Here is a 25,636-nt window from a genome sequence, read left to right as displayed (position 1 = left end):
GGAGCGAGGCAGCGGTGTGTAGACATGAGGTGCTGCCGCTCTTGCGCTATGCTGTGGGGATCAAATGGAGAATCCCGCGCTTCAGAGGGGGCACAGGTGACTGTGGGCAGCAGACACTGACCCGTGGGAGCAGCCATGCTGTAGCCCCTGAACGGGTGAGTTTGGGTGTTGGAGGTCACCGCCTCCCTGGTCCCACACCTGCGGCCGCTCCTGGCTCAGGTGAGGAGGTGCAGCCGGAGCCACCTGTGCAGCCTCCCCGGGGGCCCTGCCCGCCCTGCCCTCGCTGCCACCCACGTGGTACAGGAAGTAGCTTCCTGGTCGTGCCCTGACCTGGCTCAGCGGGTGAGGGAAGGGGGTGCTGTGTGTGAGGGGACAGCTTCCACCGCTGTCCCTGACAGCCTGTGCCTGTGCCCGTGTCTCCCAAGACTGCCCCAGCCACGCTGCCGGCCTCATCACATGAAATCTGTGCTGCTGGAAACGCTGAAGGCTGCCCGAGCCCGTCAGCCTCCGTGTCTCTGACAGTTGGTTTTCCCCACTCGGCCAGAGCAGGTGTGGACCCCAGAGGGTGCAGATGCCTGGCGAGGTGGACTCACCGTGGAGATGGGGTCCCCGGGCCACCGAGTGCACAGTCGTGTGTGTCATGCACCCTGTGTGTTCGGATGAGGTCTCTGGCGCTCAGAAACGCGCCACTCCCACGGCAGTGAGAGGAGTCACGGCGCAGCCCTCTCGCTGCCCCTAGGCTCAGCCCGGCCGCGGTTCTGTCTTACGAGCCCCCAGGGGCTGGGCAGCTGAGAGGGGGCTCCCATGTGGGTCCCTGCCCAGGTTTGTCAGCTTTGGGATCCTGAACCAACACCCAGCATCTCCGTGCCTCAGAAAGCTGCTGGAACCAGGGCCAGGCTGGGATGTGTCCAGGGCTCACGGTTGCAGCAGGATGTGTGGCCCGTGTGGCTTCGTCCTGGCCGTGGGCCTGGTGGCTGCCCTGGCACACAGCGACGGCTCCGGCACAGTGCCTGCCCCATGCATCTTCTCACAGCTTCCCGGTGCTCTGGTCTTGGACGTTCCCCGCTGCCTGGATTTGCCGTCTTCTCTCAAGGACCCCCCTTGCATAATCGTCTTGCTAAGTTAGACTCAACCCCAAAACAACAGAGGGAGCCCCAGAGCCTCCCGGGCCTGTGGTCTCCATAGAGCCCCCTCCTCCTCACAGAGACGCATCTGCACCCCACGCGGGGTCCCCGGGCACAGGACTCCTCGGAAGTCCTTGTGGGGATTCAGGCTGCATTTTCTTCTTCTCTTCTCCTTCTTCTTTTTAAAAAGTATTTATTTATTTGAGAGGCGCAGAGAGAGAGAGAGAGAGAGAGAGAGGTCTTCCATCCACTGGTTCACTCCCCAAATGGCTGCAGTAGCCAGAGCTGAGCTGATCTGAAGCCAGGAACCTGGAACTTCTTCCAGGTCTCCCACGCAGTGCAAGGGCCCAAGCACTTGGGCCATCTTCTACTGCTTTCCCAGGCTGTCAGCAGAGAGCTGGATTGGAAGTGGAGCAGCCGGGACTCGAACCAGCACCTTACGGGATGCCAGTGCCTCAGGTGCCAGTCCCCAGGCTGCATGGTCTGACTGTTCTTTCAGGCAGGTGTTGTAAAATGCTTGTCATCATTTAAAAAAAAAAAAAGATTTACTTATTTATTTGAAAGGCAGAGCGTTAGAGAGAGGGAGACAGAGAAAGCGATCCTGTCTCTGCTGGTTCACTCCCCAAATGGCCACAAAAGCCAGGGCTGGGCCAGGCCGATGCTAGGAGCCAGGAGCTTCATCCCAGTCTCCCACGTGGGTGCAGGGGCCCAAGTACTTGGGTCATCCTCTCATACTTTCCCAGGCTATTAGCAGGGAGCTGGATTAAAATGGGATGCTCATATGGGATGCTGGCTTAACAGGTGGTGGCTTAACCCACTACACCACAATAGGCCACCCCTCCCCCATCATTGACTTTTGTTTTTTTTTTTTAAGATTTTTTTTTTTTTATTTGAAAGGCAGAGTTACAGAGAGGCAGAGGCAGAGAGAGAGAGAGAGAGAGAGAGAGGTCGTCCATCTGCTGGTTCATTCCCCAAATGGCTGTATCGGCCGAGCTGCACTGAACTGGGGCCAGGAGCCAGGAGCTTCCTCCTGGTCTCCCACATGGGTGCAGGGGCCCAAGCACCTGGGCCATCTTCTACTGCTTTCCCAGGCCACAGCAGAGAGCTGGATCGGAAGCGGAGCAGCCGGTCCTGAACTGGCGCTCACGTGGGATGCCGGCCCTGCTGGCAGTGGTTTATCCGGTGCGCCACAGCGCCGGCCCCGTCACTGACTTTGTAAGAAGCTTTGCTGATCTTGCACTCTCTGCTCCCGAACAAAGAGTGCTTGGCACTTGGGGTTCTCCGTGGTGAAAATGGTGGCATTGCTGAAGCAGCTCGTGGTGCCACGCGGCTGCTCTGAGACCACGTCAGAGGCCCCCACCCTGTACTGACTGCAGCGTTTCTCTAGTGGACAGCTCCCACTGCTGTCTTTAATGACACCAAACAGCCTTGTTTTGTTGAAAACACGTGAGGAGGTTTTGTGCTATGGTGTGTGTGTGTGCGTGTGGAGACAGTGACCTGGTGGCCTGTGCCGCGGCCGAGGTCCTGGTGCTATGGTGTGTGTGTGTGCCTGTGTGGAGACAGTGACTTGGTGGCTTGTGCCATGGACCGAGGTTCTGGCCATGCCCCAGCCTCAGCGGGCACCCGGGCTGCTCCCACCTTTCTACCCTGCTCTTCTCACAAGAGGGCTCCCTTGGCACGGATGCTTCGTGGTCCAGGATGGTTGCTGGTGTGCTGGTCATCACCCACCTGTCCCTGGCAGAACGTGGGAGGAAGGCCTGATGGGCAGCAGCCCACACCTGGGCGTTGTCTGTCCACCTTCAGAGTCTTCCCGGGCCTCCCAGCAGGCTGTGCTCACTTTCCATGGGGAAGGTAGTCTTTTAGCTGGGGTGTGGCCACCGGAAAAATGGGGGGATGGGGAGGGACAGTGGGTTTGAACGGCAGCCCGCCCTCTGGGCTCGCCCAGCAGGAGCCTGGTCGTCTTGTGAGCCAGCCCTGCGCCCCACCCCAGCTCATCCTGTGCTCACAGCTCCCTGCCTTTCCTTGGGGATATCCCGGTGTGGGGGCGTCAGACCACCGGCTATCGTGGGGCCGGCAGGGATCTCTCCCCATGGCAGCCCCGCCACCCTGCCAGGCGAGGCCTCCTGTGAGAGCGGGGCTTGCTTTCTCTTTCACTTTCCCGTAGCTTCCCAGCAGCCTGAGAGGCCAGTTCTGTGTCCACGCCCGTGCCCTGCTGGCCTGAGCTGTGGCGTGGGGGCGGTGCCTGGAGGGTGAGGAGCAGAGGCTGCCTGGGCCTGACCTAGGCTCTCGGGTGGTCCCTGCCGCCCACAAACCACTTCTCCGTCCTTGCAGACCCGCAGCTTCCTGGGCCTAGTGTGGGGAGGGGAGGGCCAGGCCTCTGGGGGGAGGGGGGCCGCGCCTCTGTGGGGGGGAGGGCTGTGCCTCTGGGGGAGGGCTGTACCTCTGTGGGGGGGGAGGGGGGCCGCGCCTCTGTGGGGGGGAGGGCTGTGCCTCTGTGGGGGGGGGGGCCGCGCCTCTGTGGGGGGGGAGGGGGGGCCGCGCCTCTGTGGGGAGGAGGGCCGCGCCTCTGTGATGAGGGTAGGAGGCCCCCAAGCTGGTTGGCCTGCGTGGTGCTCTGCGTGCTGCTCTGCGGCTCTGTCTGGAGCCAGCCAGCCTTTGGGTATCAGGAAGAGGAGTGGCTCAGAGGCAAGGAAGTGATCTGGGGAGTGCTGGCCCCACCCTGTGCTGTGGTGACGACTGGCTGCTTGTTTGAAACTTGCCTTGAGCTGTGGCTGAGGGATGTTGCCCCGCCAAAGGGGAGGGCTCAGGGTCGCTGACCTGGCCGGAACGCCCAGCTCTGCTGGGGAAAGGCTCCCGCAGGCCGTGTGGGCACTGGCGGGCCTCCTGCCTCTGGGCTCAGCTCTGAGGGCTTGTCCCGGCCAGGGTGGACAGCACTGGGCTCCGTCCTTGGAAAGTGCGGGGATTCAGAAGCGGGTGGGTTCCTGCCTCGCCCTGCAGGGTAGGCACCTCCTGCTGCTCGCCCTCAGCCTCCTCTGGGGCCTCTTCTGGAACTTTCCCCAGCAGTGTGTGGTGTGCTCACCCACGTACCCACCTGGCACACAGTGCCTGGCGTGTGCGGTACAGGCGTGCGCCCTTGACTCCCGCCCAGTCCACAGTGCCTGGCGTGTGCGGTACAGGCGTGCGCCCTTGACTCCCGCCCAGTCCACAGTGCCTGGCGTGTGCGGTACAGGCGTGCGCCCTTGACTCCCGCCCAGTCCACAGTGGCTGGCGTGTGCGGTACAGACGTGCGCCCTTGACTATCATGTCCCTGGAGGAGCTCCTTCCCAGTCCGTGGCCCCGCCTAGAATGGAGGCCACACGTAGCCGTGCGCCCAGGGCAGACTGGAGCAGAGGTGACCACTCCTTTCCTGATGGCTGTGGGAGTCCCCCTCCGCCGTCCCCCCAAGTGGCCCCTGCTCTCCAGGAGGCAGGCAGGGCTGTTGTGAAGTAGAGATGGCCACAGTGCGTGGCTTCCGACCAGGGTCAGAACAGAAGCCAATCCCTGTGCCAGGGACCACCCCTGTGTAGTGACGCTTGGTCACCTGGCAGCCTGGCCCTGGGCTGGCAGCACGGATGTCCCTGGTGCTGGACGGCAGTCCTCATATAAGCCTCTTAGCATAGACATGGCCTGGATCTGAGCCGGTCGGGGCAGCCCCCATGCCTGGGTGCGGGCACGTGGACGCCCACCAGGCCCCTCCCTGCGTGCCAGGGTCCTGTGATTCTCCAGTAGGGGTGGGATGGGCAGGAGCCCTGCAGGGTTAACGGGGGTCAGAGGAGGCCAGTCTCCATGGTGCCCGAAGCCCGTGGCTGTGGCTGGGCCGTGAGCTGGAGAGCTAGCTTGTGTGCATCACCTCGCAACACTCAGTTCCCAGAGGACGTCCCCTCAGGGCAGCCCCTGTGCGCCTGCCGGCCTGAGCTGTGGGCTGCAGGTGCGGGGCCCCGGGAGTCAGAGGAGCTGCGGGGGGAAGGCAGGGCCTCTGGGAGCGCTTTCTCCGGATCTGCCCAGCAGAGGATGAGGTGGCACAGCAAACAAGCGCGACCCCGTGTCCCCAGCTCTGCGGGTCCCCTAGCCACGGAGCCAGGAGCCGGCCGTGACCTGCCCGCCTCAGGGCGCCAGGGCCTGGCCACTCCCCACTCCCCACTCCCGCTGACGACCTTTGCTGTGCTCTCCTGCGGATCTTCAAGGAATTTTCTTCTGCAGACACTGGGGACTTTCTGGCCTGTTTGGTTTTCCAAATTGTAAAGTTTGGAAGCTCGACTTGGTGGGTTTTTTTTTTTTTTTTTTTTTTTTGCTTGATTTAAATTGTAGAAGGCCCCCAAGGAGGGCCGGGGTCCTCCCTCTGGCCTGCCCTGTGCTGCTGGCCACCCCGAGACTTGGGGCGTCTGAGGGCCAGGTCCCCTTCCTTGTGGGCGGCCAGGGAGGGGCCGCCTCCTAGCCTCCTCTGTGGCCCTCAGATTTCTGCAGGAGCCGCCAGCAGCGGGCTTTCTCCGGGACCTGCCCGTCGGATTTCCCGGGGTCCTGGGCAGCTGAGACCAGGCTGTCGGCAGAGACCACCTGCTGGAGTGGCCAAGTCACAGAGCCAGGACATCCAGCAAACGGGAATGCGCCTTTGTTGCCGCCGCTGCAGGGGTGTGTGGGTGCTGCCAGGGGGGACACTCGGCTCCCTGGTGGGCTTCCTCGCCCCTCGTGCACCCAGGTACTGCTGGGATGGAGGTGCAGACTTAGGCAGCCCCGGCCCGGCCGTGCTCACGTGGCACGAGGAGCCACTCTGTTTCCTTCTTTCCAGCTACGAGGAACTTTACCTGATGACAAAGTAAACTCCCTGAATTGAAAAGCTGTGCCGTGGGAACACAGAGAGCGCAGTCCCTTCTGAACAAGGGGCCACACCCCGTGCGCTGCCTCACTGCTGAGGCTGTGAGAATGCCAGGCGGCACCGGGCCGGCCACTCGCGGGGGCTCAGGAGGTGGCCAGGTGCGGTTCCGCTGCACCAGTGCCCACGTTGGCTGCTGCATTCCTGTCGGGTGTCAGGCCTGGCCTGGCCTGGGCCGCTGCCGCCTTCGGCTCTTCCTGGCGGCTTTGTGTCTGTTTTCCTGAGCTGCCCTGGTGACCTCCTGGCTTGTCTGACGCTCAGTCCTCGCCGTTTCCCCGCGCTCTGACGGGCACCTGGACTGCCACCAGCCTTGTTCATCTGAGGAGGGAGGGTGCTGTAGCCACGCGTAGGGAGTTTTTAATAGATATTTTAGATTAAAAATGTGAGGTTGTCAGAAGTCTTCGGTTCAGCGGTTTGATAAGTAAAGTTTCTTCCATAACCATTTCCTGGCCAGCCCTGTGTTTCTCCGGGGTTCTTTCACGCACAGACCTTCAGCGCCCCTGGCCCCAGAAGGCCACCGAGCGTGGCCAGCGCAGCTGCTGGGAAGGCGTGGGAGCCCAGAGCCTCCCAGGGCTGACCATGGCCGTGTGCCGGGACCAGCTCAGGACCTCCAGCAGCTCTTAGCCAGAGCCAAGGTGCCTGGCCCCGGGGGAGGGCGGAGCAGCTCCATCCCAGGCCCGGTGCACAGTGAGTTTATTTATGTTGGGGAAAGTAGACAAAGCTGGAATGTAAAAACAGAAAATGGCAGTTGGGGGTGGGGAGGTGGGTTGGGCTGGGGATGGCTCGAGGGGCCTGGAGACCTGCCCCGTGTAATGTAGTGCGGCCAGAGCTTGCTCCTGTGTCCCCTCCTCCAACTTGAAGACCCCCTTGTCGGGGCATACGGAGTTGTGCAGCCGCCTCCTCTGTTGGCTTTAGAACATTGTCATCCACAGAAACCCTACACCCCTGCCCGCCGGCTCGGAGCCGCTTCCTGCTCCCTGAGTGGGGCAGCAGTCTGGGAGGCCTCCCCCGGGGCAGGTGGGCTTCCCCAGGGTGGGGGCCTCGTGTGGCTGGGTCACAGCCAACCTCGGTTGTCCCCTCTCCACGCTCCCCATGTCCTCTCCTCCTCTTCCTCGGCTGGGTGCCTGCCTCAGGGCAGAGTGAGTCAGGAATTGCGTATAAAATAGCTGTTACGTGAATAATAGGGAAGTGTTTGCCGCGAAAGGGCTCTAGCATCAGGGAGCTGCCCTCCCCGGCCGCGCTGGGCAGCTTGTGTGCTACTGGAGCACCTGTGCACCGAGCAGCTCGAATCTCAGTGTTTGCACTGGGGAAGCACTGCAGAGCTGGCCTGCTGTTCCCGGCTCCAGCTGGGACCACGCCCAGCACCCCCCCATCCCTGAGACCCTCGGATGCAGCCACGCCCCCTTCCAGGCAACCTTGAGTTGACTCTGCGTGAGCTCCCAGAGCACAGAGATGTCCCCAGTGAGGACGCAGGGCTGTGCCTGGGCCCCTGGCAGGTGTAAGACGGCGGACAGGGCCTGTTTGTTCCCTGGCCGCAGTGCAGGGAGCTGGGGAAGGAGCAGAAGCCGTCCTCGCGCTGGTGGGGCAGGTGCATGTGCACATGTGTGGCTGGGGGGGGGGCCCTCTCTCAGGCTGGCTGCCACAGACAAGGCTCACCTTGGTCCCGCTCAGGGCCCCCAGGCCCATCCCCACACGGACTCAGGTGGGTGCTGGCTCTGCGACCTAAGTGGCCGTGACCTTTGCCCCACAGTAGCTGAGGCAAAGCCACTCTGCTGCAGGGAACTGAGAAGAGCAAAGGACGCTCGTGTGAGTGCAGAGGAAATGGCAGGGTTTTACGAGCAAATTCGTTCATTTACTGGAAAAGCAGAGGGAGACACAGAGGTCTTCCCATCCGCTGGTTCACTCCCCAAATGGCTGTGACGGTCGGGGCTGGGCCAGGCCGAAGCCAGGAGCCTGGAGCTCCATCCGAGTCTCCCACATGGGTGACCGGGACCCAAGCACTCGGGCCACCACCCACTGCCTTCCCAGGGCTCACATTAGCAGGGAGCTGGATCAGACCAAGCCCTGTGATCCGAGACACAGGCGTCCCAGGCAGCGTCTTGACTGCTGTGCCACGCGCCGGCCCCAGGAAATTGCAGGTTCTTTTAAAGTCGCCTTGGGTTGCCCTTTCAGCAAAACCCGAGTGTGATGTCAGCGTCCAGACCCCGCCCCACCCTGCCAGGCTGAGACCGGGTCTCCCGGACGCTCCCTCACTGGGACAGATCGCAAGTCCTTGTCCCAGGGACCGTGAACCCGGTGTCCGTGGTCAGCGGGACCCGGTGCTGTCCCGACCCTCTTCTCGGTCTGTGTGAGAATCAGCCTCGGCCTCTGGGCCGGCCGAGGTCGCTGCCTCTGTCCAGGAGTGGGGCGAGCGGTGAGCTCCTGCCTGCCCCGGGACAGAAGGCTCCAAGGCCTGTCCACCAGCAGAGCTGCCCCTTCTTCACCTCACCGTCAGCAGATCCGACCTCTTCATCAACCCTGGTTTTCAAAAGCCGTTTTCACCTAGAACGGAAGGAGTGTTTGCTCGAGCGAGATTTGCGGTAGATTTGCTATTTAAACGCTGCTGCAGAATTTAAAATAGAAGCAGACCACGCAGCAGCTGCCCCGAGGATTCCCACAGCGACACCGCAGAGGGCTCCCACCTCTCAAGTGTCAGTCCCTTAGCAGGACCGGGGCCTGTCCGGGAGTTCCCGAGTGCCTGGGTGCCCCTCACCGCCCGCCTGGTCGGAGAGCCTTTTCCAGACCCGGCAGCCACTTCCCGTTAGCGGCACTGCTGAGTGACTTACAGGGGAGGCGAACCATGGCTGTCACCCACCTGTTCATCCAGGCGCGGTGGCGCTGACTGTGGCGTCTGGGGCGGCCTCGCCTGCTGCTGGGGTCGGGTTTGGAGGAGCCTGGAGCTTCTTCCCAAGGCTGTGAATCCCACCTGGGGGCGGCAGCAGCTGCGTGGTAGACAGAACGTGGCCATGTCTGGGACCCCTGGGAGGTGGCATCGTCGGCATTCGTCTGGGGATATTTATGTATCTCTGCTCACACACACAGTGACAGGACAGCTGATGTCACAACAGGCATGCAGACAGCCCCAGAGTGACCATGACTGTGACCGAGAGCCGGGCTCGCGGGGGCGTGGCTCTGCCGCCTCTCTGCTCCAGTCTGATCCGCCGCTCTGCCTCCTGCTGCAGGTGCACTTTCCGGTTCCCCAGCACGGCCATAAAGATCCAGTTCACGTCTCTGTACCACAAAGAGGAGGCTCCGGCGTCCCCGCTCCGGCCGCTGTACCCCCAGATCTCCCCGCTCAAGATCCACATCCCGGAGCCGGATCTCCGGAGCATGGTCAGCCCCATCCCTTCCCCCACCGGCACGATCAGGTAAGCGGCGCTGGGGTGGAGGAAGAGGGCGCGGGAGAGCCGCCTCCTGTGCAGTTCCAGGGTGGAGAGGCGCGGCGGAAGCTGGGGACCTGGCACACCCGCTCATGGAGAATCCCCCTCTCTTAGCACGTCTGTAGTTCGAAGTTTTGTCCACTAGCAGCACAGGCTCTGTTTGGTGCAGCTTTGAGTCACTGAAGTTGTTTTAAAGTAATGTGTGTGTCCCAGGTTTGGGGAAGTTTGTTTTTCTAGACTTCGTTTATGGAAACTCTTTGTGAAGTCTCAGAAAGTAATCCGAAGCTTGAAGACGGGCGGGTTCTGCAACTTTCCGCTCTGAGACGGAGATAAGCCCCTGGGAGGCTCCCGGGTGGAAGCTGTCCACAGAGCCCGGGGGCCTGGCCGCTGGGGACATTCCCGTCGGTCCTGAACGGGTCTGTGGGCCGTGTGCATGGGAGGCCGCGTGTGGTCTGGAGGCGCAGGTGCACAGGTGTTACTGGGGCTCTCGGACACCTGTGGCCTCTCACGAGTCCCAGGATAGGCGGTGACCGGAAGCTTCTCCTGTGGGCCTGGCCGCCCCTGCTGGCAGCTCATGGTTAGAATCACCTGTGGGCACTGTTGTCATCCTGCCCTGAAGTTCTATTCACAGGCCGGGAATTGTCTGCTCGTGGGTCTCGTGAGCATGGAGCAGAGTGCAGGACGGCCTTGGGGAAGTGCAGGTCTGGACCTGCGTCAGGTCTGGCCACGCGTGTGTCACGGACCGTGGCTCCCTGTGTGTGTGTGGGGGCAGACACCTGGCACACCTGGCCCGGCACGCAGCGCGGTGCCCGCAGGGACGCCACTTCCCCGTCTGGCTTCAGATCTGTGGCCGTGGCCCTGCTCCCACACCCAGACTGGAGCCCGTGACCCCTCTGGTCTCAGGCACGGGAGAGGAGGCCAAGCCCACATGCTGGCCGCTGCGTCGCTCGCTGTCGCTCACTGCTAACCTCACTTACTCAGACTCCGGGGGAGTAATCAGACGTGGACACAAAGCTGCACGCACGAAGTGACGAGGCCACTTCACAACGTCTGCGGCTCCCGGAACGGTTGAGCTGAGGGTTCCCACACGACCCCATGGTACCTGGGTCACGGGGGCCACAGACGCCGGGCGGTGGCCACACGTGTTCATGCGCATGGTTCCCCGCAGCCCCACGGGGAAACGGCCCAGAAGCCTGCCGGCTGAGAGGGTCGGGCAGCAGGCCCCATGACCTGGGGCCTGTGACCCCCACAGGCAGGCGTGGAGGGAGGGGTCAGGAGAATGTGCTAGAACTCGTCCTGGGCTTTGAGGGAAGTGTGTAAGGGAGTTGCTCAGTGTTAGAGCTCACGCCTGGGTCAGCCCCGCTCCTGGCCACCCCGGTGCAGCCGGTGCGCACGGTGGCGACTTTGGGGCCTTTCGTTCAGTGTCACAACCAAGCAGCTCTGTTTACATCCGTTGATCCGAGCTCTGTGGAACTCAGGCGAGCTCTGAGGTCTTGCTTCTCTGTTTGACTTTGCGGCAGGGCGGGGCCCGCGTGTTTACAAACATCTCGGCTCGCCGGCCCCGCCCGGCCCCGCCCCGGCCCCGCCCGGCCCCGCCCCGGCCCCGCCCAGCGCTGCGCCCCCTCCAGGCCCCGCCCAGCGCTGCGCCCCTCCCGGCCCCCGCCCAGGCCCCGCCCAGCGCTACGCCCCCTCCAGGCCCCGCCCCAGGGCCTCGCCCAGGCCCCGCCCCCCGCCCCGCGACAGCCTCGCCTAATTTGGTGCGCCTGCCCCGCGCGCCTCCCCATTGGCCCGCCGTGTGGCTGCCACGCGGAGGCCTCCTGTGGGCTGGGCCCTCCCTGAGGCAGGGTCGGGATTGGCTGCCGCCCGCGGGCGCGTCCCGCCCTCCCGGCCCGGCCCTCCTCCGGGCTCCCCAGGCCCTGAAGTGCCCCACCCCCTGCCTGGCAGCGCTCTGGTCTCTTCCATTTAGGGAAGGGTAAGCAGAGTGGTCATTCCCTAGGAACAGCCCAGGGCCGTCTGGGAGCTCGGAGAGGAAGCTTCCGGCTTCCCGGGGCGGCCGAGTTAGGGCCTCTGCGGGCCAGGCCCCTGCCTCCCCGCGTGGAGCCTGGTCCCGCCCAGGGGCCCCTGCCTCCCCGCGTGGAGCCTGGTCCCGTCCAGGGGCCCCTGCCTCCCCGCGTGGAGCCTGGTCCCGCCCAGGGGCCCCTGCCTCCCCGCCTGGAGCCTGGTCCCGCCCAGGGGCCCCTGCCTTCCCGCGTGGAGCCTGGTCCCGCCCAGGGGCTCCTGCCAGGTCCGCAGACGGCGCTGGGGGTGGGGGGTAGGCCATCCACCCCGCCCGCGCCCACCTTCTCCCTGTTCCTGCATGTCTCCCGGGGGGCCCTCAAGCATAGAGAGCGCTGCGGCTCCCCACGTCCGCCCCGTGAGATTTCATCCCTGGTGTGGGCCCCGCCGTTTCTTTAAAAAAAAAAAAATTATTTATTTATTTGAAAGTCAGAGTTACACAGAGAGAGGTCTTCTGTCCTCTGGTTCACTCCCCAGATGGCTGCAATGGGTGTAGCTGTGCCAGACAGAACCAGGAGCCAGGAGCTTCTTCCGGGTCTCCCACGCGGGTGCAGGGGCCCAAGCACCTGGGCCATCTTCTGTTTTTCCCCAGGCCACAGCAGAGAGCTGGATCGGAAGTGGAGCAGCCGGGACTAGAACCAGCGCCCATATGGGATGCGGGCGCTGTTCCCGTCTTGTACTTTGTCTTCCTTCCCCCTTGGGCCCTGTGTGGTGAGGTCCCCATGGGCCTCTCCCTGGCCAGGCCCACACCCTGCCAGGGCCGGGGAGGGGTCTCTCCTGCCGAGACCTGGGTCTGGAGCCCCGCACCGTGGGATTCTCTTCCCCGTCCTGGGACTCTGTTCCTGATCTGCTGTATCGGGGAGCACCCATCAGGCACTGCCCGTGGGCGGGATACGGGGGAGTGCCTCTGCACTCCTGGGTGGAGGGCTCTAGGTTGTGGACGTTTTATGTGCAGCCTGAAATCACCTTCCGGCCTGGAGGCTCTGATGCTGCTCTGTCCCCGTCCTCTCCTGAGGCTCGGGGGCCTCCTGGGTCCCTGCACGGTGACCCCAGCGCGGGCTTGGGAGCTGTTCCCGCGCGGTGTTTGGGCTGGGTGAGCAGGCCGGGCCTCCTGACCCATGGCTGTAGGAAGTGTCTCCTTGCCCTTTGCAGTTTTCTCGGGCTCTCGGAGAGCTGGGCGAGCTCCCCGACCTTCCTGCCTGCCTCCCTTTTGTCTCCATCCAACATCCTGGGAGACGTCCCGAGTCTCTCCTTTCATTCTTTATTGGATTTAAAACCTTTTTCTTTTATTGTTCTATTTTCATTTTATTTGAAAGAAAGAGAGACAGAGATCTCCCATCACTGGTTCACTCCCCAAACACCTGTAACAGCCAGGGCTGGGCCAGGCCAAAGCCAGGAGGCAGGAGCTCCCTCTGGCTCTCTCACGGGGGTTTGCACTTTGCTGCCCCAGGGAACTGTTAGATTTTCAAAAGTGTTCTGAAAAAAGTTCTGCCTGCATTGGCTGAGTCGCTGGTCTGGGGTGGGGGCCCCCGGGGGCCCCAGGAGGGATCCTGAGTAGCCACGGTCAGCAAGTCTGCCCCTCCCCCAGGGACATCCCCTGATGTGCTCCAGGCATCCGCACTGGGGGCAGAGGGCACAGAATCCCCCCACCCCCACGGAGGCTGTCAGCTTGACCTACAGCAGTGCGCTCTGGACTGGGGCTCTGGCCGGGGAGGGGCCCTGGCACCTGACTGAGCGGGGCACCGCTCGCTGCCTGCTCCCTGGAGGCCAGGACTGCAGGGGGGTGAGCGAGGGCCTGGCTCAGGATCGGTGCAGAGCCGTGGGGCAGGCATGTGGAGGGCACAGCCGCCGTGGGCCTGGAGGAGGCTGCCTGGGCCTGGGCGGCTTCTGTAGGTCATCGCAGGGTGGCCCTCGGCGCCGTCGGACTGCGCTGCTGGATTCTCGAACTCGAGCAGCCCTGCCTCCCTGCCCGCTGCCCGTTCCTTTCCGGGGTCCCTGGACGCACGGTCCGTGGTAAAGCCAGGGACGGCTCGGATGGTCCCAGAGGCAGCTTTGAGGCCTGGCTCCCGCACGCGGCTGAGGCTGTCTCGGGCCGTGCAGGTCGTCCTGGTGGGACCAGGCCATGACTGTTAGCTCCAGCATGTCTGCCCTGCCCTGCCTCCTGGCCCAGGGATGTGGCCTGAGATGGGTCTGTCCGCGAAGGGGCAGCCGCGTCTCACTTTGTACCCCTTGGCGCCCTGCACTGGCTGCATGTGGTGCTTAGAAGTCACGACGCTCGGCCTCCACTTCTCGCCCCCTCCCCCAATCCAGAGTCCCACGCACCTGACAGCTGGGGCGGCTCTTCCCCTGAAAGGACGCAAGTCTCTGGGTCCGTGGTCACACCTGGGGCCTGGGGAGGGCCCTGTCTCGGTCGGTTCTCCCAGACAGCCCACCCGCTGGGTACCGTGCCAGCCTGGGAGCTTGGATCCAGGCTCCTCCAAGGCCTGGGATGCTGGGGCCTGACTTCTGCCCCGACCATCACAGTTTCCCACCTGCTGGGCCCTGCACCACACTCGGCTCTGGCTTCAGGCAGAAGTGGGGGCGGCTGAATGGGCGCATTGAGAAGCTGTGCGAGCAAAGCCACGTCTCGGGTCCGCAGCACCTTGTGGGCCGGGAGAGGACACGCGACGTGGGCCAACCCTTGCCGCCCCTCGGCTGTTCTCTCCGTTTGGAGTTCTCATGTGGGCACGGCAGCCTCTCCTCCGGGCGTGAGGCCTGTGTGTGGACGTGTGTTTCCTTCCCGTACATACCCAGGGTCACGAGGTGCCCGCCATGAGCTCCATCTGACCTGTCGCCAGGAGGCAGCTGGTGTTCGCAGTGTGACACGCAGTGTGGTGTCTCGGTCGCTCATGTGGGTGCAGGCGGTGTGGACGGGTTGTCTGGGCGCGGTGAGCAGGAGCTCCGTGCAGGCTGCGGCCCACCTGCTCCGCTCTGCGCTGTGCCTGGTGGAACTGGGCTCCCACACGGCTGCGTGTGAAACGCCTGGTTTCTGAGCGTGGGCGCTGCTGGTGGGGAGCTCTTCTCCCCCCTCTCCCTGCCTCCGGACTCTGTAAGCTTGGGCTTTGTATTTAGGGTTTGGAGTGGAGTTCAGAAGTCTCTGTTGCCTGTGTCGGATGAGGCAGGTGTGGTTGTTGACTGAAGTCTCTTAGGCATCCCTGCCACGCGGGCGAACCTGGTGGGAGAGGGAGCAGCATGGCCGTCTGGCTCAGTGCCAGGTTGCTCCTGGCCGTGTGCGCTGCTGGCTCCCTGCAGGGCCAGATGGACAGTGGCTGGGATCCCCGTCCTGGGGCCTGAGTGGGGATCCCCGAGGAGGTGACAGCGGAGCCCCAGTGTTGGGGTTAGGGAGGAGCCTTGGTGTTAGGACAAGGGGTGGGGGGAGGGTGTTCAGGCAGGGCAGCAAATGAGCTTGCGAGATTGCTGGGGAAGAGGCGTGGCCTTCAGAGGGTCTCAGTTCTCGGAGTGGGGGAAGTGCTGCCCGGGGTCCCCACACCCCCAGTGGTCGTGGAGTAGGTGGGGACGGTCCCAGGGGTGCTTGCTGCCTGGGTTTCCATGGCCCTTCCTGCATGCTGGCTGGTCTTCTCTGGGCATTCTGATTAAACACCAAATTCAGAGTGGAAGCTTGGATGTGGTTGAGCCGGTCTTTGGTAACTGAGGGCCAAGGCTTAGCCAGATGCAGCCCCGGTCCCAAGAGCCTTGTGTTGTCTTAGCTCAGGGGGACGGGACGTGAGACGGGGTCCAGGATGGCGGATCTGCACGAGGCCCCTGTGCCTGGCTGTGCAGGAGGTCACCCTGGAGCTGCCCTTTCTCATGGCGCCCCCTTGTGGACAGACATCAGCCAGCAGCCCACGTGGGAGTCTCCCCTGCTGAGTGGGGAAGGCAGCCCAGGCTGCAGGCTGGCCTGCGTGGTGGGGCAGGATGGGCCACGCACTGTCCGTGGCCGCACTCCGTGGCCCCGTGGGGGCTGTCCCTGCGGTCATGCCCCGCCCCTGCACAGGGTTACGTGGCACGATGACAGTCACGTGTGGAGAGCGTCACGGGCCGCACGCAGGCTCCTGTCCGTGGCTGTGAACTTACTTGTGTTCTTTGCTCTCAGCGTCCCTAACTCCTGCCCGGCCAGTCCACGTGGAGCTGGGTCCTCCGGCTACCGCTTCGTCCAGAACGTGACCTCGGACCTGCAGCTGGCCGCCGAGTTTGCCGCGAAGGCCGCCTCGGAGCAGCAGGCAGACGCGTCCGGAGGCGACAGCCCCAAGGTCTGAGCCCTTCCCGCCCTCAGCGCCTACTGACCAGGTCTGGGCGGGCAGTGGGCGCCGTGCGTGGCCGCGTGCCGATGCCGCCCGGTGGGGAGCAGCTGCCCGTGCCCCCATTGGGGGCCCCTCCCACCTGCTCCTGACGGTGGTGGAGAAGAAAGACACGTTTTCCCTGTAACCTTGTGTCTTCGTCCATTTGCATCTAAACCACAATTCACTTGCTGAGGAGGTGAAGTTCTGGAACGATGCCACGAGGAGAGCCTGGTTCTTCCTTTCCGGGAGGCCCCCGCGGCGGATCCTGGCCTAGCACGCGTGCCCGGCGGGCAGCTGCACACGCTGGGGGGATTGAGCCGCGTCCTTGTGGTGGCCGGACACGCACGGGCAGGGGTCTGGGGCTGAGCCTGGGGTCCCCGCCTCTCCTCAGGACGAGTCGAAGCCGCCGTACTCGTACGCGCAGCTGATCGTGCAGGCCATCTCCTCGGCCCAGGACCGGCAGCTCACGCTCAGCGGCATCTACGCACACATCACCAAGCATTACCCCTACTACCGCACCGCCGACAAGGGCTGGCAGGTGAGGCCGGGCGGCGCGTCTGCCATGCCCTCCTCGGGTCCTCCATCGGCGCTCGCCCTCCACACCCAGAGCCGGGGAGGGCGGGCTAGGTGCCCCGCACACCGCCCAAAGCAGGGGTGGTAACGCCCAGCCCAGGCTGGGAGACCGCTGGGTCTGGTGCTGTCAAGGTGGCCGCAGGCGGCACTTGGACGCCGTCCATCTGCAGCGGGCACTTGCCAGGGGACGGTGTGCGTGGCCCGTGGGTTAGTCGGCGCCAGGCGTGGTGGCCCCTGCCGACGCCTTCTCCCTGTCACTGACGTCCGCCTGGGCTTGGCCTTGCCGTTTGCCTTTGTAAAGACCGGTGGTTGCTGCTGACTTGCGGGGAGGAGCCACAAGCCTGGCCCGTCCCCACCATCACCGGTGACTCGCCCCATCTCCCCCTGCAGAACTCCATCCGCCACAACCTCTCGCTGAACCGCTACTTCATCAAAGTCCCTCGCTCCCAGGAGGAGCCGGGGAAGGGGTCTTTCTGGCGGATCGACCCGGCCTCCGAGGCCAAGCTGGTGGAGCAGGCGTTCCGGAAACGGCGGCAGCGGGGCGTGTCCTGCTTCCGCACCCCCTTTGGGCCCCTGTCCTCCAGGTGTGTGTCCCCTGTGGCCCGCCTGGACAGCGATGGGGGGTGGGCCTACAAACTGCAGCCTATGGGCAGGGGGAGGGAGAGCACGGATCTTGGCACAAGCGAAGCCGCAGCAGCACCCTCCCGGACCACACAGGCAGCCTCCTCCCGGGGAAAACCCGCACCCCACCCCCGCCCGGACTCCTGCGCTTTCTGTCCCCCGCCATGCTGTGTGAGGCTACGTTTGTGTTGGGGTCTCGCCCAATGACTCCCAGGGGACCGGTCCCGTGGGTCCCGTCAGGTGGCCCGGTGACTCCCAGGGGACCGGTCCCGTGGGTCCCGTCAGACGGCCCGGTGACTCCCAGGGGACCGGTCCCGTGGGTCCCGTCAGACGGCCCGGTGACTCCCAGGGGACCGGTCCCGTGGGTCCCGTCAGAAGGCCCGGTGACTCCCAGGGGACCGGTCCCCTGGGTCCCGTCAGATGGCCCAGTGGTTTGGACAGCGCCTGAGCCACCTCGGGTGTGGCAGACAGAGGGTGCTTTGCAGGAATTGAATGGTGCTGACCGGGAGGCTCCCGCCACATGGCCCCACGGAGGAGCTCCAACGCTGGGGTCCCTGTCACCGCCGGGGCCTCCCTCCCTAGCCTTGGCAGGCGCAGTGTGTCACCTCCTGTGTACTCTCCCTCTCCCTAGGAGTGCTCCCGCCTCACCCACCCACCCTGGGCTCACGTCCCCTCGTTCCAGTGGCCTGCAGACGCCAGAGTGTCTGTCCCGGGAGGGCTCGCCCGTCCCACATGACCCTGACCTTGGGTCAAAGTCAGCCTCCGTTCCTGAGTACCGGTATTCCCAGAGCGCGCCCGGTAAGGCTCGCTGGGTCCCCTCAGGGACGTGGCAGGGGAGGGCCAGGGTGCTGGTGTCACGGTCGCTCTCTGTCCCCTCCCAGGCTCCCCCGTCAGCGCCCAGCCAGTGGTCATGGCTGTGCCCCCCCGGCCGTCCAACCTCGTGGCCAAGCCGGTGGCCTACATGCCGGCCTCCCTCGTGACCTCGCAGCAGCCCTCAGGCCACGCGATCCACGTGGTGCAGCAGGCCCCCACCGTCACCATGGTCCGGGTGGTCACCACCGCTGCCAGCTCCGCCAACGGGTACATCCTCGCCAGCCAGGGCTCGGCCGGGGGCCCCCACGACGCAGTGGGCTCGGCCGTGCTGGACCTGGGCGGTGAAGCCAGAGGTAACGTGCCGCGCTGTCCTTTCGGGAGCCTGTCTGTCCACCTCACGCCGTGCAGCCCAGGTGCCCCCTGCTGGTGCCCCTCCCCAGCTGCCATTGAACTAGGGCACGGGGTCCTGCATAGAACAGCAGTGGCCCGGTCAGAGGCTCCGTCACACCCACAGTGAGGAGTCGCGGGAAGACGTAGCTGGGGTTTCCCGTGGAGCCCTGGCCGCAGGGATGGGGGCCAGTGAGTGGTGCTTCCTGCCGGGCAGTCCCCAGGGTTCCTGACGGAGCCGGGGAAGCCTGCGTCTGGCCGAACAGCGACGGCGTGGCTCTCCGAGCACCGCTGGGCAGCACGCCACCTCCTTCTCAGGTGCCCTCCGCAGTGGCCGCGTCTGAGGGATTTTTTAATAGCCCTATTCATTGTTTTCCTTCAAACCCTGTCACCTGTTTCCTCTGTGGGATGTCCTTTTTTTGGTTGTTGCTTTTAATGATTTATTTATCTAAAAGAGAGAGGAGAGAAAGCTCTTGGATCCACTGGCTCACTCCTCCAATGCCCACAGTGGCTGGGGCTGTGCCCGGCCAAAGCCAGGAACTTGGAACTCTATCCGGGTCTCCCAGGTGCGCGCCGGGGCCCATGCATTTGGGCCGTCTTCCACTGCTTTCCCAGGCACATTCGCAGAGAGCTGGACAGGCAGTGGGGCAGCTGGGACTCAGCCTGGTGCTCCCACATGGGATGCCCGCGTCACAGGTGGCAGCGTAACCCGCCGCACCACAGCACAGGCCCCAGCTTCCTCCCGAGAGCCCATCCTCCCAGTCCGTGGCTGGGCGCGTGGGCGTGCTGGCCTCGTGGGTCCACAGTTCTGACACAGTTGGTCCCCACAGGATTGGAAGAAAAACCCACCATTGCATTTGCCACAATCCCTGCGGCCAGCCGGGTCATTCAGACGGTGGCCAGCCAGATGGCCCCTGCGGTCCCCGGACACACGGTCACCATCCTGCAGCCGGCCGCCCCCGTGACCATCGGGCAGCACCACCTCCCCGTCCGTGCCGTCACTCAGAATGGGAAGCACGCGGTGCCCACCAGCAGTTTAGCCGGCAGCGCTTACGGTGAGCCCAGCCGCTTCTCCATGCCCCGGGGCGGGGACGGCTCCCAGCATCGCCGAGCAGCCGGCCCGAGCACTGGCTGAGGCCTGCTCTGTGCCAGCACTGGGGTCGCCACAGTTAGTGCCGAGACGGGGTGCTGACGGCGGAAGCCAGATGCCCCAGCGTGGAGCTCAGGCCCAGCCGGCGCAGGGGGTCCCCAGGGTGGGTTCTCCTGGTGGTTCAAGGTAGGGCGATGTGAGGGGAGCCTTCTAGGAGGCCAGAGGGTCCAGACAGGCGGCGGCCAGGGAAGGCCCAAGCCAGGGCCGCCTGGCAGGTGGGCAGAGAGGGGCCAGCACCCCAGCCCCACAGGGCAGAGCGAGGCTGGAGCCAGCCGAGGGCTGGGCCTGGTGCTACTGCGGCCGCTGGGTGATGAGCCTGCTGGCTCCTCCGTGGGCCGTTTGACCAGCGGTGGTCCTGGCCGGAGTTCCTGAGTAACCTCTCCCTTCTCCTCTCCCAGCCCTCACCAGCCCTCTGCAGCTGCTCGCAGCCCAGGCCAGCTCGTCCACGCCGGTGGTGGTCACGCGGGTGTGCGAGGTGGGGCCCGAGGAGCCAGCAGCAGTGGGCGTGGCCACAGTCACCACCACCACCACCCCGGCCACCACCACCACCGCCTCTGCCTCTCCCACCGGGGAGCCCGAGGTCAAAAGGTCCCGGGTGGAGGAGCCCAACGGGACTGCAGGCGCCCAGGCGGGGGGCAGCACGGCTGCCAGCCCCTCGGGCCCTGGCACCGGCGAGTGACGTCACGGCCCGTGGAGTGGGACTCACGCCAACAGCAACTCCCAAGCCGGGCCCGACTCTGCCGACGGCTGCACTGGGACCGAGGAGAAAGCGCTGCTGCTGCCCGCCCACGGCCCGTGCTGCACGGGCAGGCGGCCGCCCGCCGCCCGGCACGCCCGGCCCTTCCCGTCCCTCTCCCATCCTCCCGTGGTTCAGACAAAACATAAACGCGTTCAGCCCCCGACTGTGTGCCCTGGGATTCTTTGTCTCTGTTCTTCTCCCCCGGCACCACCTTCTCGCCCCAGGCCTTTCTGCCCGGCACCCCAAGGACAGCAGCAAGAGGAGGCCGCCGCCAGCAGGAAGCCCCTGGCCCAGCGTCCTGTGTGGACAGAGCAGCCCTCGTCCCCAAGGCGGACAGAACTGAACCGCAGCGTGGCCAGGCCGAAGCCCTGCCCGGAAGGAGGCGAGGGGCCGTCCCTGCGTGCACGGGGTTGGCGCAGGCAGGAGAGGCGGGCGTCTCCCTAGAAGCCGCAGAGAAAGGATCAGCATTACTTGGGAGGTGGGCGGGCGGTCCGATTTGGCCTTGGACCCCGCATTTCTTGTTTGGCTCACACATGGCATTGAAGCCTCCCCATGCCCCTGAGACAGGCACCCTGGGGACGCGGGGTCTCTGAGCTTTCCGTCCACACGGCCCGGGGTTCTGGCCCTGTCCGGCGCTCGGCAGGGAGCCCACCGCTCTGCGTTAACTCCAAGAAAGGCGGGTGGCTTCCCAGAGGGGCCCTGCAGGTGGATGCAAGGTGAGCCCAGGGCCCGCGGGCTGGGCATCCACCTGCTGCACTTCATTGTCTGGAAGAGTGGACGGAAGCCAAGGGCTGCAGCTCTCCCCCGATCCAGCTCCCTCGCCCCTCCACCGGCCGTCGCTGCGGCGTGGGAGTGGTTGCTTCAGCCTGGAGCACCAGGATCCCTGGTCGATCAGCGGAAAGAAAACTACCTCCCACACCCCTCGTGCCCGCCCAGCTGGGTTTGTTTCTGACATCATGAGAAACGGAAGACAGGACCCTGAGGAAGTCACCTGAGCTCCGGCCGGGAGCAGGAGTCGAGCCACAGCCTCCCCGTGGATCCCGAGCCGGACAGCCTCTCCGAGACTTCAGGAAGGGACCCCACTCTGCCCGTGGCCACAGCTGGAAGCAGCGCCGCCTACAACCCCCGCTGAGGAAGCCACAGAGCCCTCCCGTGCCTGGACAGTGAGGGGCCGCAGCATCCCGCCCGAGGTGGGCTGTGCCAGTGTGTGCGGGTCGTACGTGTGAGGTCGGCTGTCCGTGACGTGTGTGTGGGCCGCCCTGTGTGGAGTCAGAGGACTGGGGGCAGGGGGGCCAGCCAGGCAAGCCGCTGTGCACCCTTTCAGCCGGGCGTGGCGGGTGTGTGTGGGTGGCCGGGTGCACGAGGGCAGAGCGAGGGGGGTTCCAGCGCGGCTCAGGTCCGAGCGCTGCCCGTAGTGCTGACCGCGTCCCTCCCTCCCTCACTGTGACTTACCCGGAGCTGGCGGGGGCTTCTGTGGTCTGGGGGCTCTCCCCCGGGGAGGCCGCCATGATCCACGCAGGGTGTGGACCTGGAGCCCATTGTCTGTTCGCTCGCACGCCCTTGCATGCCTGGCTTTGGGGCATCCTGGTCCCTGTGCCATCTGCCATCCGGGGGGGAGGGCCTCGCTGCTCGCTCCGGCTTCCGGCACAGCAAGGTGAGGGCAGTGGGCAGCATGGCAGACACCGGGTCATGTTGTGGGGCTGCTAATGGACCAGGAGGAGGGACCGAGTGAGGCTCATGCCCTGGGGGCTCAGCTCAGCCGGCTCGGGCCAGGGCCCAAGCTGTTCTCCTTTGGATTCGCCAGCAGGAGGTCTTCCAAGGGTTTTTGGTCATCTGACTGGGTCGTGTGCCTGGCTCACGCTAGAGCCTGACCTGGAACTGTGGCCAGAGGCCCAGGACTAGCCAGAGCGCCCAGCCCGAGGAGGTGACTCCAGCCAGAGGCCCCCCGGTGCCTAGTGACCACACGAGGGCCTCCCAGCCACACGGAGGAGCCCAGGCCAGAGGACCAGAAGGCCACGCCCCTCGGCTCTGAGGCGCCATGACCGCCCCGCACCAGACAAGGGCCAGCATGCTGTTTCCAGGATGCTGAGGGTCAGGGGTCAGGGACAGGGACCCCAGAGCTTGCAGTGGGAGGAGTCTGTCTGGTGCAGAAACATCTTGGCAGCCCCAGTTTGCTCAGATGTGTTTCCCACGAGCTGCTTGCCGACCCCTCGCGTGCGTGGACTGCAGCGCTGTTTTGCATCAAAGGAAACTTTACTTTCAGTCCCACTTTCCGTGCACCCTGCGTGCCCACCTGACCGGCTCACAGCCGCAGAGCCGTGAGCCAGGGGCACGGGAGCCCCCGCCCGGGTCCCCTTGCTGCTGGCGCTGTACTTGCTCATCCTGTTTCTCTTGTTCAGGAACCGAGCCAAGGGGGAAGGGAGGAACGGAGCCTCCTGCCCCCGCCCTGCAGTCCTGCTCCCCAGGAGGGAGCCGATTTGCTGGGGCTCCCCCCCCGCCCCCCCGCCCCCTCCCCCGCAGGCCGCCCGTCCCGAGGCATTCAGCCAAGGCTGGGACCCAGCCACCTGCCCCTGGGCCTCTGTCCCTCCCCGGTCCTAGCAAAGCTCAGCAAATGCTCATGACCCCTCCCAAACCAAGCAGGGGCGCCCAGGCTGAGCCGGTGGGGGGAGCAGCCCCCGCCCTGGGCGGGAAGAGCAGGGGTGAGGCTGCGGCTGAGCAAACAAGGAAATGTTAGAGAAAAAGGAGGGATTTCCCCGCGGCTTTCCGAGCCGAGGAGTCGGGGCGGCTCTCCACGGGACACTCAGTGTCCGCGTCCACCCCAGGGCCCCGCGAGCCAGGCCACCCGCGGAGGTCACAGAAATGCTTGTGACTGCAGGCAGAGCCGGCTGGACGGGAGCCCCGTGTGCCGCCTGAGCAGCCGGGCTGCCGGTCGGTGCCAGGACCTCCACCAGGGCGCGAGGCTGTTAATGGCAGTGACTTGGGCTGCACCTGCCGCCCTGGGGACAGCGTGGCTCCACCTTGGGGGTGCGTGTGGAACAGGCTCGGGTGCACGTTCCCCGCCAGCCCCCACCTGTGTCTCCCACGTCGCCCCCCGTGTCTCTCTCTTGCCCTCCGTGCTCTGAGCTCTCCCTCTGCCCCTGTGTCTGTCCCCAGTTCGGGTTTTTAATGCTCAGGACGTGGTTCTCAGTGGCCACACGCTGATGCTGTACTAGAGTTTGGTGCAAGACACCTGCTGCTTGCGATTTCATCCCGTACCAAAGCTGCTGCCCTTGGTGACCAGGAATCGGCGCTCTGCCGGGCGTCCCGGCTGCCCCAGCCCCTGTGGGGAGACTTCCCGCGCATGGCCTGGGTGCCGTGGGCCGGGTGCGTCCGGGGAAGGGGCCATCCTTCCTGGAGCTGCTCGCTTTGCCCCCACTCCACCCCTGAAGTTACAGCTGCTTGGGAGAGGGTTTTGAGGTAAAACCATTTTTTTGAACTGAAATAACCAACAGGCCCACCTCACAGACTCTGTTTAGGGAAAATGCTCTCATGGGTTGCCTGCGTCCTCTCCTAGGGGCAGGACCTAGTCCAGCTCTGCTGCTGGAGTGGACGCTGCAGAACCCCGTGCAGGTGCCGCTGGGCACGTGGGGTGCATGGGAGCCCCAGGGCTGGTGGGAGAGGCAGAGGAGGGCGGGCAGCAGGAGGTCCCTGGCCCCCCACGTGGTGGATCAGCCCAGGCAGGACTCTGCAGCCAGTGCTCCGGGCGCTCTTGCCCCCCGCAGGGCAGGCCTGGGTGCACCGCCTTGGCCCGAGCACTCGCTGTGTCGTAGGCAGCTTCCCGAGGGCTCGCTCCTCCTTTGCAACTGACCGCTGCCCTCGCAGTCAGGAAGTGGCGAGAAGACCGAGGGTCCGGAGCAGTGGCCCCTGGCTGAGGGGGACCCTCCAGGGGGCAGCGGCAGCTGCAGGGGCTGTGGCAGACCCCAAGTCCTCCTGTCACCTGTTTGCCTCCTGCCCTGTTACCTTAGAAGACAGAAGAGTCTGGGACCATCCCAGTACTTACGGGTGCTCTGCTGTGCATGGGGCACGGGGCCCAGGGTGGCCCCCGGGCAAAGACCCTGCCCTAGCTTCTAGAGCTGTCCGCCAAGGGTGTCGGCTGAGCCGGAGTAAGAGCCGTGGCTCCACATAAGTAGCCGTTTTATTGTCATGAGTTTTTCCCCCTGCACGAGGCTCACCGGCCAGCATGGATGTTAAATGTGCACGGCCTCCACATTGTCGGGTTAGCTGGTCCACGTTTTTTCTTTCTTTCTTTTGTTTTAAATCCATAAAGATGGGGGTTTCAGATAACACGTCAGGCCGCCTCTGCCCTCCGTGTCTTCCCTTCGTGGAGACGTCTGGACACCGTAGGTGGCTTCACTTACGGATCGGGAGGAGCGGCGGGAGCCGTGCCCGGGTCTGTCCCTAGACTGAGCTGTGTCCCACAGGCCCATGTGCGGGAGGGAGACTTTTTTTTTCTCTTACCTGAGCGATGATTCTCCTGTAAAAATAATTTGGGGGGAGGGGCGGGTGTTCAGGGTGTGTGTGCGCGAGTGAGTGTGCGAGTGTGTGTGTGTGTGTTTTTTTTTACAGTGACTGAAGTATTTTTTTCACAATATGTCTAATAATCAGCGCTTTAAAAAGCAGTGGTATCCTAGCAGGCGGGCACCTCGGTTCCAGGGCTCGGGCCGTGCGGGTCCGGGCCCGGCACAGCGCCCGCCCCATGCCCACGGCCGCCCACACCGGCGCTCGGGACAGAAAGCCAACAGGCCCACGCCGGGTGCCATCTCACTTCTGTGGGCTACAGTGTTTTGTTTTGTTTTGTTTTTTTAATAAGGAGCCATACTTTTTTTAAAAAAAAAAATTCGAGCTCTGAATGTGATTTCTAATTGTATCAGACGTTCATGTTTTAAAGCTATAACGAAGTTTAAAATTTCTACCTTTTCCATTTATTTTAACTGTTCTTTTATCTATTAAATTGTTGGATGTGGATGGGGAAGTTTTGTTTCTCCTCTTAGCATTTGTTTCTATAACCAGAAATAAAATTATCTATGAAAGAAACGACCTTGGGGCTCCAGGTGGTCCTTGCGCGTGGCGGTGACCCCGGGCAGCCGGGTCGCCCAGCCTGGGCCGTCCGGGGGGCAGGCGCTGGTGCCGGCTCGCGCCTCCACCGGCCCGCTCTCCCGGTTCTGTGAAGCGGCAAACCCACAAAGGCCTCGGCCGCCCTCCGCAGGTGGCCTGGGGGAGCCCCTGCTCTGCACCCGCGCACGTCTCTGTGTCCGGCCATTGACCTAGAGCTGGGCGGCTCCCACAGACCCGGCCTCGGGTCCCAGCTCTGCTGCGCCTCTCCCCGCGGGGGCCGGGCGGGGTGTGCGGGTTCACACCGGCCGATCCAGGCTCCTGCCCGCCTGGAGTCGCCGGGAGCATCGCGGGGTCCTCACCAAGTCCGTGGAGCGCGCGTGGCTTCTACGCTTTGTGCACGGAGATGAATTTCAGTTCCACTGAGGCTCCCTTG

At 64.5% G+C, this 25,636-nt stretch overlaps 1 protein-coding gene across 1 annotated transcript in view; it reads left to right on the top strand.

The window, feature by feature from the left end:
- FOXK1 (forkhead box K1) overlaps window positions 1–22,563 on the top strand; it is a 49,016-nt gene extending 26,453 nt beyond the window's left edge. Inside the window, exons 2-9 of the mRNA XM_062179963.1 lie at window positions 9,255–9,440; window positions 15,640–15,796; window positions 16,218–16,364; window positions 16,790–16,983; window positions 17,652–17,818; window positions 17,902–18,186; window positions 19,051–19,275; window positions 19,769–22,563. Coding sequence (XP_062035947.1) covers window positions 9,255–9,440; window positions 15,640–15,796; window positions 16,218–16,364; window positions 16,790–16,983; window positions 17,652–17,818; window positions 17,902–18,186; window positions 19,051–19,275; window positions 19,769–20,049 — 1,642 coding nt within the window. The 3' untranslated portion in view covers window positions 20,050–22,563. The remainder of the gene's footprint in view (window positions 1–9,254; window positions 9,441–15,639; window positions 15,797–16,217; window positions 16,365–16,789; window positions 16,984–17,651; window positions 17,819–17,901; window positions 18,187–19,050; window positions 19,276–19,768) is intronic.
- Window positions 22,564–25,636: the final 3,073 nt, after the last annotated feature.

The sequence above is a fragment of the Lepus europaeus genome, chromosome 21 (assembly GCF_033115175.1).
Source record: "Lepus europaeus isolate LE1 chromosome 21, mLepTim1.pri, whole genome shotgun sequence".
NCBI lineage: Eukaryota > Metazoa > Chordata > Mammalia > Lagomorpha > Leporidae > Lepus > Lepus europaeus.
Note: the sequence above shows the minus strand (reverse complement) of the source record. Positions and strands in the feature narration are given on the sequence as shown.